The sequence below is a fragment of the Sciurus carolinensis genome, chromosome 14 (assembly GCF_902686445.1).
Source record: "Sciurus carolinensis chromosome 14, mSciCar1.2, whole genome shotgun sequence".
Lineage (NCBI taxonomy): Eukaryota > Metazoa > Chordata > Mammalia > Rodentia > Sciuridae > Sciurus > Sciurus carolinensis.
Window position 1 is genome coordinate 14,325,954 of NC_062226.1, and position 15,899 is coordinate 14,341,852.

General features: G+C 47.6%; 1 protein-coding gene across 3 annotated transcripts in view; it reads left to right on the forward strand.

Annotated features, from left to right (window-relative positions):
* Positions 1-15,899, forward strand: part of Cdk5rap2 (CDK5 regulatory subunit associated protein 2) — a 190,739-nt gene that overhangs the window by 124,542 nt on the left and 50,298 nt on the right. For 2 of the 3 annotated variants that reach the window (XM_047524618.1, XM_047524617.1), the window contains 4 exons: positions 2,396-2,807; positions 7,772-8,003; positions 10,432-10,563; positions 14,958-15,531. In XM_047524618.1, coding sequence (XP_047380574.1) covers positions 2,396-2,807; positions 7,772-8,003; positions 10,432-10,563; positions 14,958-15,531 — 1,350 coding nt within the window. Of the gene's footprint in view, positions 1-2,389; positions 2,808-7,771; positions 8,004-10,431; positions 10,564-14,957; positions 15,532-15,899 lie in introns of all 3 variants that reach the window. The other variant, XM_047524616.1, reaches the window with a different exon arrangement.

Sequence of the window (15,899 nt, forward strand, 5' to 3'; positions counted from 1 at the left end):
TATCATTTCTAGTGGTAGCAAAGGTCAGAGGGAGTGAAGACCAGCAAGCTGTAAAGGCATTGGTAGAGTCTGGTGTGTCTCATGAGGTTTCTTGAAATAGGCAGGAAGGAGAAAGCAAGGAAGAAGAAATGATAAGTAGCATAGCAAGGGCCCCTCCTGTCCCCTCCTCCCTGCCAGCTGCAGGCCCTCACCTCGACCTGGGCCTTCTGACCCGGCCTCTCCAGTCCCTTTGTTCATAGTTCTCTAACTTAATTTCATCCCTTCTTCTTCTCTTAGGAATCTCTTTTCTTTCTCATTTTGTAGATGATTTGCACATTCTTATTTTGTAGTCTTCAGATTGCTTTGTGATTTCGATCTTCTTGAATGTGAATTCTCTCTCTTGGGTCTCTCTTAGTGACGGCTTTTATGTGCAAGCTCAGGTTACCTGTGCAGACAGTGCCCATCCTTCCTCTTCCTGTGTGTGGGCTAGAGGGGCCTCGGCTTGGTCTCAGAGTCTGTGAAGGGCCCTGGACACTTGCCTGGTTCTTACTCTCCCCTGCAGTTTGCATTTCTGGCTTCTTGCTTTCTGTACCCATTCCAGCCCCCTTCTCACGCTGTGTTCCTCAGTTTCTGACCTCCATTTTTTTATCCTGATTTTGAGCCCTGAATTATACCTTGAAATAATCTTTTGTTACATATTTTTGCTGTTGGTTCTGCGATTACACTGGAGTAGAAGGAGCTCCTACGTGCCCACTCCACCATCTTCTCCTTGAGGCGACTCAACAACCAGCCGCCTTTCCAAAGCGCACGTGTGAGCAGGCCTCCGCATTGCAGGCCTTTCAGAGGCCCTCTTTTGCTTAATGCTGCATGCAAGGCTCTTCGCCTCTCCCCTGCTGCCTTTCCAGCCCCACCTCCTCTTCTCCACACTGTGGCTTGCCTGTTCATCTTGCCTGTGCCTGGACTGCTCCAGTCCCCTCCCTGGATGGCTTCTTCGGACTTCAGAAGCCCTGCCCTTGCCCCTGCACCCGGGAGGACTCTCCAGCGCCTCTCCCTTGCTACCTCACGGAATAGTGGTCTGTTTATCTACCTGCCTGTAATGCCAGTCTGAGTCCCTGCTGGCAATTTTGTATCCCTAGTGCCTACTATAGTGGCTGGCACAGGAAACACTCAGGAAGGGGCGTCTTGAACCCCCGCATGCCAGCACCACCCCCAGTGTTCTACAGGCTAGTTTAACTTTGGTTCCCTGGACAGCAGAGTCTGAGATGTGGACTTGGGTACAGCTGATTTATTTGGGAATGGCAGCAGGGAGCAGGAATGAGAGCTCAGGGAGAGTAGGACAGGAGTGAAAGCTGAGCCAGGAAAGGTACGGTATTGATCTGACTGCTGGGCAGCGGGGGCCCATCCTGCTGGGTATCCTCTGAGGGACAGTAGGACCTGTGTGGTGCCTCTGAAGGATAGAGCCTGGGACCTTGACTCCCAGCTCTCTGCCCCGTAGGTTGAGGGTTTCCCAGGGGTGACAGCCGTCCCACGCTCCCACACCACCTTGCTGGCTGGTTCAGAGGCTTTGGAAGAGCCTTGGATGGTGCTTGAGGTGGGACTGCCTGTGTCCACAGGAACCGCTCACACAGCTGCTGCTGAATCAGAGGTGGGCCAAGGATGCTGGCAAGGGCTGTGAAAAGCATCTGCCGCCCAGACACTACCCTGCTTTGTCCTCATAGCTGTCCTTGGAGAGAGACTCAGTCTTCTTTTCAAAGAATCATGAAGTTAGAATTTGAAACCATTTTATTTTATATTTTGTGATTCTGGAGATTGAACCTGGGGCCTCATCCATGCTAAGCAAATGTTCTACCACTGAGCTATGCCCCAAGCCCCCAGAGCCATTTTTATCTACCTTTGAAGCCAGGGTGCTTTCTACCTATACCTTTACCTGTATGCATGTTGTGAAACATCCCTTCATTAACACCTGTTTCTTGAATACCTATCTGCCCCGAGAATTATCAGGTCACCCATGGACCAGCCAGCTTGGTGAGATTCATCAAAAGCCACATTTGCCTCTGGGTGTAGGAATGGGGCCAGGGCTGTGGGGTGGGGTGCCCTGTAATTGCTGTGGCATCTCATGGTCACTTGTTCCTTCCTGGACCCAGCATGCATTGGCATATCCACATGGTCTGCTCACTTGCTGTGTGCCTCTTGTCATACCCATGAGTTAGGTGTGGTAGTGTCAGCCTCATTTGGCTGTTGTGAGGTTATACGGGATAAAATGCTCGGCATAGTTCCTGGCATATTTGGGGACTCACTGTGTTTAGTGTAGGAAGAATCTGGGCAGGAGTCAGTAGGGAAAACTTGGGAAGCTGGGTAGGGCCAAGGCTGTAGCAGGAAGCTTATTTCTCCTACTTCCTTTCCTTTGGAGAAACAGGCCAGACCTTCTGAAAATGCTAGGTGACCTGCTTCTGGAACGAATATGCTTGGCAGAACAGGGAGTTTCTGGAAAACTTCTTGATGGTAAAACTGAGAAGACTCTTCAGCAAATGGCTGTTCAGCAAAGAGGTGAACGTGGACGTTTCCTCCAAGCCAACTCATTCTCCAAGCCACCTGACGAACAGAAGTTGAGTTGGGGTCAGCTGTCAAAGATGGGCCAAGTGGCCAAGGTGGAGCTCAAGGATGCCTCAGTGCAGACTGTGGCCGAGGATGGCGACCCGCTCAGGTTCAGACACGGAGGAGAGAAGCCAGCAGGCACCATGTTCAGCACTGAGCCTCAGCCAGAGACCTGGTGCAGGACACCAGGGCAGCAGGCCTCTCCCCTCTCCTGCCCCCGGGCAACCCACAAAGTAAGTTTGTGCAAACAAAAACTTTAAAACTTACTTCCATTGCCACCACATTTTTCTGTTTATGTGAAGAGAAGGTCTGGGATCTCCCCATCTGGGCTGCTCCTGGCCCACTCCTGGAGGCCTGTGTCCTCCCTGGCATCCTCCCTCCCTCTCTCCCAGTAACCCCATCCCACCTGTCCTGCACCCCAGCACTCTCATTTATCTACGTATGATGGCATTTTTGCGTTTTCCTCAGAAAAATCACACATGGAATCACAGGCATACATCTGTCCCTGGCTTTCTCTTCCACGCTGGCTCACATGTTTTCTTAGAATGGCTGCATGAGAATCCATTGTGAGGCTACTTCCCCCCAACGGACATTTCCTTTTACAGGGTGCAGTGAAGTTGTTTTGTAGGAAAGGTACTGTCTATTGAAACGAGATCCTGAGTGCCTGCCTTGGCCCGTACGTAAGGGGCTGAGCTGGGGCTTGCACAGTGTCTGACTGCACAGCCGCACCCTCTCCCTGGTCAAGCTACCTGGCAGCCATGGTGGCTTGAGATGGTGGGATCTGGTTTGATGAGTGAATGTTGTCTGCGTGTTGATTTCCCATCCATCTAGGGACTCTTTCTGGGCTCTCTGCAGATGTGATCAGATATGCCAGATTGTTAAAAACCAAACTTTCTTGGCAATGTTTGATTGGACCTTTACCGCAGCCCTTGTGGGAGTGAGGTTAGGGTTGGGAATCCCTGTAGCAGGGAGGTGTGTTCTAGTAAAGAGGGAGATGGGCCGTGTTTCCAGTAGAGCTCCAGTGAAGACTGCTGGATTCTTATTTTTGACGAATATTTTGTAGCAGAGAAATCCACTGTAGCAGTGCTTCATAGCATCAGAATGGAGAATTAAGTTTATTTTCTGACCACTAAATTACTGCTTTTGTGCACACCAAAGAGAGTTAGATATATCATTAGCAAAATTGCTTTTGATTGTTTTAAATTATGCACCAAAACTGTAATTTCTAGAAAAGGGTTTTCTAAAGATATCAGTAGAGACCCAAAAAAAAAAAAAAACCCCCCACACACCACTGCCATTATATTAATGGTACTCAAAATGCAAATTTGTGCAATTTGGCCAGAATAGAAATGCTCTTACCTGCCCTAGCTCCTTCAGTTTGTACCTGCATATTTAGGAAAATGAGGTGGTTTTTTGTTGTTATTGTTGTTTATTTTGTTTGTTTTTCATTTGCTTTCTTTCTGTTGTGTGTGAGATGCCATCCGGTGTTCAGGAAAATTGGATAATTAAATAGACTTAATTTCCCCAAATATATTAAATATTTTTTTTTAGTTTGAAATTATGCTTCTTGCTTTTATTTTCCAAAGGAGAGAAACTGCCTTTTTTTTTTTTTGTCATCTGCTATATATACCAGGGATTGTGCTAAATTCTGTTTCATCTTGTTTTATCTACTCTGTAAGGGTGTGAGTTTGGTAAGTATTACATACATTTTACTTGAAGAAATGTAGGCACTAAAAGGTCCAAAAACTGTCCTGAGTGACTCAGCTGGCAGGTGGGGTGAGAGCATGTGAGCTGGTCTGGCCGTGGAGGCAGCACAGACCCATATCACACACCTGCCTTCCTGTCACCATCGAGGCTCCAGGGTATGCACAGAAATGGTGACTTTATTTGTGACTTTGGTGGTCACGGAATTGATAATCCCCTGACTTAGGCCAAACTCTGTTTTCCTGTTCAGAGGAGCTTCACGGCATCCGAGGCTGACGGACACTGAGTGTCCTCCTGGTTCAGTGAGGGGCGAGAGGTGTGCTTTACAGACATGCCTCCCTGTGTTTGAGTTGGGCTTGGCCACTTACCTCGGTGAATTCTTGGGTGGGAAGTTACCTGACCTCTCAGTGACTGGAATGGGACCGTGTGAACTAGACCCTGGGGCTGTCATGGTGGCATGGCACAGTGAGGCAAGGTGTGGAGTGTACCCAGGGCTGCACCTTGGATGTGGTAGGAGCCCACAGTGCCTGGGCTCCTGTCCCCTTCCCATTCCCAAGTAAGCAGTTCCAGTATGTTGTGGCTACTAAGGTGGTAGGTGGGACAGTGTTGGGAGCCCATAGGTAGCATTCTGTGTGGCGCTCCTTTAGACCTGGCATTAAGTTGACTGATCCCTTTTCCCGTCTGAGGGTGGCTCTGGCATTTGTGACCTTGTAGATGTCTTTTCTGCTGCCACATGACACACAGATTTAGATTCAAGAATAAAGTTTGGCAGAGACCCAGGACAAGCAAATGACTGGTATTTTCTGACCACCTTTGTTGAGGCAGCAACCTCCTCCCAAGTGGTTCCCTCACTTCCTCTCTCTTTCCTGGAATGCCAGGGTGGAAAGCGTCTTGCTTTTCCTGAGCACTGGAGACTGAGGAGCTGATTTCAGTCTGACCCTTGCGACTTCTTGTGGTTTGACATTGGACTAGTGGTTTGACATCTCAACTGTTCATCTGGAAAACAGGCAGAATGCCTTCTATTCCCCCATGAGCTCTGAGAATGCAGCATCTACTTGAGGGGCATGGGAGACTGCTTGAAGGCATTTACCCCAGAATATGCAAGAGGGGCCCCTACTTTTCTTTCTTCCTGGAGGGGCGTTGGTGATCTCTTCATAGCTCAGGTGCCAGGTAGTTCCTGTTTTGATCTTACATACCTTCTTTTGCACTATTTAAAAACATTTAACAACTTTATTAAGATATAATTCACATATCATACAATTTACATATCATCCATTTAAAGTATATATTTCAGTGGGTTTTTTACAAGGGCAGTGTATTAATTAAATGAGAGTATCAATGATTTGTAAGTATATTCAGAGTTGTACAACCATTACCAATCAATGCTAGATTTTTGTCAACCTAAAAAGAAACCATGCCCAATCCCACCCACCCCCAGTCCTAAGCAACCACTGACTGATCTGAACATTTCATATGGATAGAATCATACATTATATGGTCTTGACAACTGACTTCTTCCACTTAGCATAATGTTTTCGGGGTCATTCATGCTGTAGTGTGGATCAGCACTTCATTTATTTTTATTGCCGGGTTGTATTCTGATGTATGGATATGCCACATTTTATTAATCTGTTTATCGGTTAATGTAATTTGAGCTGTTTCTGCTTTCTGGATCTTAGGAATGACGTTGCTCATCATGTACGGATTCTTGTGTACGTACGTTTTCATTTCTCCTGGGTGTCTGTCTGGTGGTAGAACTGATGGTCACATGGCTTCTCCTTGTTAAAATTCTTGAGGAACTGCTGGCCGTTTTCTGAGCAGCCACACCCATTTTATATTCCTCCCGGCGGCGTGTGAGGGCTCCAGTTTTTCCAGGTTCTCACCAACACTTGTTATCGTTTTAACAATATCGTTTATAGCCATCCTAATGGATATAAAGTGATAGTATTTTATTGTGATATCATTTGTTTCTCTGGTGACTTAGGATGTTGAGAATCTTTTCATGAGCTTGTTAGCCATATGACATTTTTGGAGAAATGTCTGTTGAGTCTTTTGCCCATCTTTTAATTGGAGCATTTGTTTTTTATTACCAAGTTGTGATCGATCTCCATATATTTAGATTCAAGTCCCTCTTGGCTCTGGGAATGTTTAAAATTCCCCACTTGAAAGGGCCTGTGTGGATACCGTTTGTAGGTGTAGTGCGCATAGTGTTGACAGCTTACCGTGTACTAGTTCTTGTGCTGGAAGCTGTGGATAGAGTGTGACCAAGGTATGTGCAGCCTGGAGCTCATAGGCTGGTGCAGAAGATAGTGTCATACTATCATGCATATCACACATATTGTACTATGCAATCGTGATGAGACTCCTCTTGTCCTCTGAGGAGAATTGTAGGGGACAGTGAGTGTTTGGTCTTGGAAATCGAGGTCTGTTCTCCTGAGGAAGGCACGTTGAACTGAGTGCTGATGAATGCTTTAGGGGAAGTGGGGAAGTGGATGAGCAAGCATGGGCGTTCTAGACAAAGGAGGCATTATAGGCCAAGGCCCTGCGGTGCGAGGGAACGTGCATTTTGAACAACTGACAGAGGTCAGTATGGCTGGAAAGTGGGGGAAAGTGGGAGAGGGGCAATGATGCAGACTATGGTATGGACTTGGACCTTTGTTGTAAGAGAACCAAGAAGCAGTTAAAATAGTTTGAAGCAGAAGAGAAGACTAGCGGACACCTTTTGCTGCAATGTGAAGAGAGGATAGAGAGAGCAAAGGTGAATGCCTGAGACCAGTCAGGAGACCCATGCTGTGGGCCGAGGGAGAGCTAGTGGTGGGGGTTGGTGGAAGTGGAGGCTGAGAAGAGTTGAAAGAATTGAGAGAAAAGGAGTTGCTAGGATTTTCTGAACCCTGTGTGACAGAAGTATATGAGGGGAATAAAGGGTGCTTCAAAATGACGCCAGGTTTCTGGATTGTGAAGTAAGTGGACGGTCATGTGATTTACCAAGATACATAGTAGGACAATGGCGTAGACTTGTGCGACAGTGTGGTGGAAGCGGAGAGTTGAATTTTCAGGTGACCTCGGAGTGCCTATGAGCCATCGCAAATGAAGATGCCCAGGATGGGTAGTTTGGGAACTCTGGTTTGTGAAATCCGCTGGGCTGGAGACCCAGTAGCCACTGATGTAAGGGGTGATTCTGGTGGCCCAGCAGTGGGGGAAGGCAGATTGGCTACACTAGGAGTGGACGAGAGAGGAAATAGAGTTAAAAAAATGTTTTACAGAAGATTGTGTTGGAAAAAGAACTGCCACATGTGAAGCATCTGGATCATCCCTAGAGACAGTGGGCCAGGGCTGCCTGGACATCGGGGAAGCGTGGCCCTGACAGCCACGGAGGGGCTGGAACATAGATACTATGACAGGAGCCAGAAGTCTGGGTCAGCACGAGGATGTCAACCAGGTAACCAAAGGAAGTGTGTTTGACGTGTGCTCATTGTTGTGTGTGTGTTTTCAGGATGCTAAGAAGTCCCGCTTGCCCATCCTCATGAAGACATCCCGGTCATTAGGAAGTATGTATCATCTCCCCACCACCCAGGGGGTGACGTCTCAGCTACAGGGCCAGGTCCTAGAGCTGCAGAGGGAGCTGAAGGAGTTTAAAACTCGCAATAAGCAACTGCACCAAAAGTTGATTCTGGCTGAGGCAATAATGGAAGGGCGGCCAGCGCCCGACCCAACGCTGCTGAACGGTAAGCACCTTCAGCAAGAAAAAAGTGCCTTCTCCAAGAACTAGACAGCCTGGGAGAGCTGCGTGAGGGGACCACCTTATTGTTTAGGATTGCAGAAGGTTCGAGTATGAATTTCATGAATTGCAGTGACTGATCTTAACTCTTGACAAATGTAAAGTGGAGGAAAACAATACGGAAAGTGAATCTATTGCTTTCTTTTTATTTTGGAATCTGGGTAAACAGGATTTGTGGTACTCTCAGGCCTTGAGGGTTTCTGCTACCTTCAATTGGAGTTGTATACAGGTGCCCAGTTGTGTTATGTCTTGAATCTGTGCCTGTTGGCCTGACTGTCTGTGGAAGCCACAGGCATATGGCATCAGAAGTAGGAGTGTGTCTTCTTTGAAGGGTTCTCTGGAATGTCTGGGCCATCTTGGAGCAGATTTTGAACCCTACTGACCTTGTGTCCTCGAGAAGAGACCTACCTCCTCACCCACTTTGAATCTGCTGCCTCTGGCCTCATGGGTGCCATGAAAAAAAAAAAAAAAAAGACTCCCTGGCTTAAAATTGTGCCTAATGGTTAGCATTCAGAGACTTGCAGGAAGCACCTCGGGTGCCCTTTGAGTATCCGAAGAATGCGGGGAGCCCTCTTGCAGAATAGTCAGGTAGCACATCATGGTCCACATAAGTACCCAGTGAGAGGGAACCAAGAGCGATTGACACCTCAGAAACTGGATAGAGAAAAGTTAGCTGTGTCAGATGTTGGTGGTAAGATGCCTCAGACAAGGATGGAGGGTGGGCCTTGGGATTTGACACCATGGGCTTTAAAGAGCTGTTTCCATGGAATGTGTGGAGCTCAGTTGGCCTGAATTACCACGTATAACAGAGGAGAAGTGTTGGAGACAGCAAGAATAGAAACCTCGGAGGGATTGCACTGTCAAGAGACATAGGGAGATATGTCTCCTAATATCTCATCAAGAAAGGAAAAGATCCTTCCTCTCCAAAGCCCCACAGCCCTGCACAGGATTATCTGCAGCTGCCCCCACCCCAACTAGACGGACCTCCCAGAGGGCAGAGGCTGCATCTGAGTCACGACTCCTACCAGTGTGAGGGGACACAGCCAAATTATCAGTGAATCTCCAGGGATCTAGTGAATTAGGGGATGATTGTTGGTGACTGCAATAAGGTAGGGTTAGCAGCATAGTCTGGCAACATGAGCTTCAGAGTTTGAGTTTTGGGCAAAGAGAGAGAATGATCTGGAAGTGACAGTAAAGAGTGAAGGTACTTATGCACTTCTAGATCCACATTAATTCTAGATGTGAGAATAAATCACTACTGGGGAACCTGTAGGAGAAGCAGTGTCCTCAGGGACAGCCCAGGCCACTTATGAGGGGTGAGATGAATGTTCAGAGAAAAGATTGATTGTCTTTGCCAAGAAGGGTGTGAGTACTGGGGAAGATGTGTCTGATGAGGGGATTTTCAGAGATGAGTTGGAGATGATGCTGGAGGCTTGGATTTCCTGTGGTGCTAATAAAATAAGCACCTGCTACTTGTTGAGCCCTACCATGCATAATAAACACACAAGCCAACAGAATCCTCCCAACAGTCCTTGGAGGCAGGTACCGTACTTGTCTTTATCTTCAGTGGACGCAGCAGTTTCAGAGAGAAGGGCCTTGTGTACAGTCACAGTTACTAGCTTTCAGAACTGGATGCCAAGCAGCCTGCCTGAGTTCAAAGTCTGTATTCTTCCCTGTTTCTTGAAGCCTAGTATCTGACACTTCTGTGAATTTTATAATCTGTAGCCGGAGGTGGCTTATGTTAGGTTCTCTCTTGGGTCTACCAGAGTTGAGGTTTCAAGGTAGGTTGGCTTGGGCAGAATCGTTCTCCCCGCCTTCCTTCCCCACCTTCTGTCAGTCCGTTCTTTCACCATATAGGTGTCTGTTCATGCACGCAGTGAATAGTCCTCGAGCACCTGCTGTGTCCCCTCACACTGGTAGGAGCCGTGACTCAGATGCAGCCTCTGCCCTCTGGGAGGTCCGTCTAGTTGGGGTGGGGGCAGCTGCAGATAATCCTGTGCAGGGCTGTGGGGCTTTGGAGAGGAAGGATCTTTTCCTTTCTTGCTGAGATATTAGGGGATCTCAACCAGGTGCTGCTCCAGTCCTTTCCCAGAAGATCCTGGGGCCTCTCTGTTTGGGAAAAGTGGGCATAAGTTGATGGAATTCATTTTCTCACTCATAGTTTTTTGAGAGCCTGGACTTAAACCATTTCAGACAAGCTGCAGTATATTTATGCTTTTTATGTCCTGTTATGGCAGCTCGATAGATTAATTTTATCTTTTAAATTGCATTTTGCCTCCCCAGTGTTTTTATTTTCCCTGTTGTATCTTTGTGTTCTTCTCAGTTGCTTGGCCAAGCTTCAAGTCTGTGGTTTCATTTTTCCTTCTCTTTGCCAGTGCCTGCAGCTCAGCCCCTTCTGGGAGCAGCCTACCAGCAGAGCCCAGAAGAGCAGCTGGGAACTGCAGCCACGCCCTCTGCCCAGAAAGACAAGGAGGTGGACACCAGCCAACAAGCAAGCTACAGGACCGGTCAGAACTCAGCCCTGGGTGCAAGAAGGATGGGGTGCCAGGCTAGGCCCACTACAGGCCTCCCAGTGCATCAGCATCACTCCGTCTAACACAGGGGAAGCTGACCCAGGTCACCTAGCTGCCAAGGGGGTGGAAGAGCTGATGGTCCATATGACAGGCCCTGTGCCAGGCAGTGGGTGGTTTCTGGTGGTTGATGAGCAGACCCACGGCTTGTTCTCAAGGTGCCTCACACACCGGATTTGGTCGACACAGCAGCCTATTAGCGTTTCAGTGTGGTGCTGGCTGTTTTGAGGTGTGCACAGAGTTGGTCAGTGGGGAACTTGTAGAGATGTATGCCATTGACAAGTTGTATGCCTTTTATAAAAAATCACAAAGTATTACAAGTATACCAGTAAATACAAAGGATCATATAGCAAATATCCACATTCCCATTCAACCAGAATAAGCGAAGCCTTACTTTTTTTCTTTTTAACTTAGATCTTTTTCTCCCTTTGTTAAAAAACAAATAGTATTATTCTGGCTCTCCTTTTTGGAGAAGTAATGACCATGAGGAATAATAAATCTGTCATAGGATGGCCATGAGAACACCAGTCTCTGGAGAAAGACTGTGCTGTGGCCCTGGTCTGTTGGACAGAAGTCAGTGCTGTGAATGAATGGTCACACGCTCCTGGGTGTCCTGGACTTTGAGGAGAAAACTACTCTACTGGGCAGTATTACTGCTAGTTAGTTCAGTGGAAAGTTCTAGAACTGCAGTAATTTTATTACACATATAAATGTTTCTGGGGACATCTTTGGCATTCTTGTTCATGGTTAGTGACTAATGGAAACTTCTTGACACTTTCCTCTTCCTTTTAATACAGTCTTCCTGTACTTTTCTGAATGTGCATCTAGGACTTCACACTGCTGTTGTCTCTGGCTGAACTGCCTCTGTAACCGCTTCCGAGCGGAAGCTCCATCCTATAGATCCCCTGCTGCACTTCTGTTTTCATGGGAACGCTGCCTTTAGCCCCATATCTCCCCCACCAGCTGGTGTTGAATTGACTTGCTCGTCGACTGCCCTCAGGACTGGGTGCTGTGTGGGACACTTTGCCTGCTGTGTCTTCGTCAGGAACCCTGTTGCAAACACTTGGGGTATGAATGACGGCTTGTACAGGCGTGATTGGCCTTCCACTGGGGGTGCAGAGCTGTCTCTTTGCTTGTGCACCCAGTGCAGGAGACCCCTACTGTGGGAGCTCTGTGTAGGAGGCCGCATTTGGAATGTCATGGGCAGGTGGTCAGGCTTTGACAGGCTTCCACTTACTCATCATGAACCTTGGGCAAATTCTCAAGCTCTCAGACTGAACTTCCTCTTCTGTAAAATGGGGATATTAGTGATGCTTCACAGGGTTGTGGTAAATAGACAGCCTAGGTGAGGTGCTGGGTGCCTAGGCCAGGTCCTGGCATATAGCTGTGGGTCCTGAGACCTTCCAGGTTCACATGTATGCCACAGCCTGTGAGCTCCCCGTGCCCCGTGCCTTTTGTGAGGTGATATTTAACTGAGCAATGGAAGTAGCTCCTTTGGCCCTTTATTGAGGGTTGCTAAGCAGAGAACAGCAAAGCCTTGTTGTCATGCTGGTGCCAGTTGTGAGACTTGCCTATATACTGTCTTTGGGGCCAGGAAATCAAATCCTTGCCTCTGCTAAATCACAAATCACTACAGATTATGGACTTTTGGGGGGTCTTTTTGAAGTCAAAAGTATTGAGTGTAAAGTGTCTGAAAATTATGTTTGTTTCATTGTTAGGAACAAAGTTTAAAGTGGAGGTCTCAGTCTGAGTAGAGAGGTCACCCCCCAGACATTCTTGGGATATAGACAGGCATCAGAGCTGACCACAGGATATCATAAAGGGACATTCCTATGGGACTTGAATTTGTCTTTGTCTCATGATTGCTTATTGAAAGTCATTGGAACTAAAGGTTAGTTCTGTGAGCAAACATTGCTTCTTGTCATGAACAAAATTCCATTATTATGAGGTGTTGTAGCACAGGTATACATCCTTATCTTGTGGGGTGATGCACTGGAACAGCCTGGTTGAGAGGTTTGTCCCTCGTGCTCACATGCGTGCTCTTAAACTCTTCAACCGGAAGTATTTACTGAACACTTTCTCCATCTCCCCTGTGCCAGACAGTGGAGAAACAGATGAATGACATGGGCTCCACCCTCCAGGACCTCATGCACTTGTGATCCTAATAACTTTTATACAGCAAAAATGGCTATATGATTTCCTTTAGGTCACATGGTAACTATTGTCCAAAATGAAGTTTACTTTACAGTATTTGCACTGTGAGCAGAGACACGAGTGGACCTGAACTTACAAGGGGCAGATTTTGAACCAGTGGTTGGAACATGAAGTCTCACAAGGCTGCACTATGATTTTCCCAGAGGCCTCCTGCGTTGCCTGCTGCAGCACTTCCCTGGGCCAGCCTTGGCTCGCATGCCTCCCTCCATGGGCGTGTCCTTCCATCTTTGAATGATTCTGGGGATGTTCATATTGGCTGGTCTCCATGGCTCGGTCCCAGACACCATGCCAGCCTTTTTACAGACATTTCCATAGAATCCTAAAAAGCAGACAGACACAACTCTTCACAGTGAGTGAAGTTCTTTGCATTTTATAGATGAAGTTCCTGAGGCTCAGAGAGGTTAATTTGCCTACAACTGAAGTCATGCAACTTTTCTAGCAGTGGCAGAACCAATACTGGGAAACAGATCTGTTGGGTTTCAAAGATGGGTTTTCCCTATTATCTCCAGCTGACTCAAGTACTTAATTTCTTGATCTTTCCTGAGTGGCAGGCAGCATGGTGCAGTGATTAAGGACAGAGGCTGTGAATGAGGCCTGAGCTTAAACCTCACACAGCCATAGTAGGCATCTCTCCTCATTTTCCATTGTAGGGTAAACTGAGACTCTGGGATTATAATTTCCTGTTTAAGGCTGTGCAGCCAGCAGGTGGCAAGTCTGTGTGTGATTCTACTGCTCTTTGGCTCCAGAGTTCTTCATTCTCGCTGTTCTACAGTCCACCTCTCAAACCAGTTGGGCTGCACCTCTGGGTATTGAACTAGCTATTAGGTCGAGACTCGACCAGGGGTGAGTCAGTGAAACAGCTCACTGAAGGGGACATCAGGGTTTCTCCTGGAAATTCACTGATGTGGAAGGGAGAAAGGAGCACTCTCCTGTTATGGATGTGTAAAGTACTACTCTTTAAATGCTGAGTCCCTCAGTATTTCTCAGATTGTTAGTGACCTCTGGCCTGTGCTGAGTCCTATATTTGGCACTGAGAATGTGAGGATGGAAGGACCCAGCCCCTCTGTAAAGGAGCTTGCAGACGGGTGAGCAAGAGAGGCATCAGGTCACTAGTTGCTGTGTAAATGAATACATAAGCTGACTGTAAGGCCTGCATTGGCCCCGGCTTGCAGTGCTCTCGTCTTGGTAATGAGTGTAAGATGCCATGGAAGCCCAGAGGGGAGTAGCTTTTGCATAGTTGGGAAGTGGGACTTGCAGGGGAAGAAAAGGAGAGCTGGCACTGAAGGACAAGTAGGGTTCACCGAGTAGGAGTGGGGTGGAGGGCTGAGGGTAGGCTACTCCAGGCAGAGGGCACAGCGCCTGTGAAAGTGCTGGAGGCGTGTGTCCCCACACTGTGCACTGGGATCATGGTCGGTTTGTAGAAAATCTCCTAGCTGCTCTGGGGGGATGTTCCTGGAAAGGTTGCCTGGAAGCAGATCATGGAAGGTCTCAGGTAGGGAGGGGGATACTGAGGAGTTTTAGGTATATAGCTGGTTTATTATGGGTGAATTCATTCTTTGAACATTTCTTTTAAGAAAGAGGTTGGATTGAGAGGTGACAGGGTATGTTAGTTTTCTATTGCTGTGACTAAATACCTGAGATCAACTTAGAAGAAGGAAAAGTTTATTTTAGCTTCAGGTTTCAGAGGTTTCAGTGTGTGGTTGCTTGGCCTTGTTGCTTTGGGCCTTTGGTGAGGCAGATTATCATGGCAGGGAGCAGAGGTGGAGCCAAGCTGCTCACCTCATGGCATCCAGGAATCACAGGGTGGGAAGGAGCCTGTGTCCCAGAATCTCCTTCAAAGGCAGTCCCCAATGACGGGACTTCCTTCCATTAGGCTCCATCTCCTAAAGGTTTGACCTCCTTCCAATAGAGCCACAGATGTGCAACCAAGACTTTAGCTTATGGGCCTTTGGGAGAATATTTAAGATCCAAAACCCAAACAGAATGAAGTACCAGGGACAGGTAGCTTGTCAGGAGGCTGTTGCTTGGTCTTAGTTCTGCTACAACAATAACATGTGGAGGTGGACCGCGGTAGATTGTAACAGAAGGAGATGTTGACTAACATATTTGATTTTCAGATCCTGAAATTTGTCTGCCTGATGACCTTGCCATGTTACCAACATGCAAGGAGAATCCTGAAGATTTTCTGGGCCCAGCATCAGTAGCTACTTACTTGCGTTCTAAGAGTCAACTTTCTGTTAAAGTTAATGTGACTGAGACTGACCAGTCTGAGAACATCAGTTCCTCAAATAATATGGAAAACTTAAAACAGAAAATCCGTGACTTGGAAGCTGAGCTGGAGGGCTACCGGAATTTCATATTTCAGCTTCAAAAGCACTCCCAGTGCAGCGAGGCCATTATTACAGTTTTGTGTGGGACAGAAGGGGCCCCAGATGGCTTGAACAAGCCCAAGGGCAGTGCTGATGAAGAAGAAATGACCTTTTCCAGTTTGCACCAAGTACGATATGTGAAGCACATGAAAATCCTCTGTCCTCTGGCCCCAGAGATGATTGATGGCAGGATGCTAGAGAGCCTCAAGCGGCAGCTACTGGACCAGGGGGATGAGTTGCAGAAGGAGCAGAATTTGAACTTGGAACTGTTCAGTGAAATCCATAACCTGCAGAATAAGTTCAGAGATCTCTCACCCTCAAGGTACACTCCACCTCCATCTTCTCCCCATTTAAGCCTGCAGTCCACGCATATTGCCACTAGGCAGAAGCCCATGAGCTACGGAGACAGTGCTGTGTGACAGGTGGTGGCTGTGGCATGGAATGCTTCACAGTGGGGCTGAAGCAGCCAGACTCTGGGGAGAAGTGAGATGTGAGGCCACAAAGCATGGTGCCCACGCATGCCAACATTATTTATGAGTCGTGCATCCTCTGAAGTTGGCAGGGCAAATTTAGCCCTCCTCAGGTCGGGGCTGGGGAGGTTTCATACCAATCACTCGGTGAATTATAGCACGATGGCTGAACTGCAGTGTTTATTCTTGGACTCTGTTATTGGCTTTTGCCATGATGTGG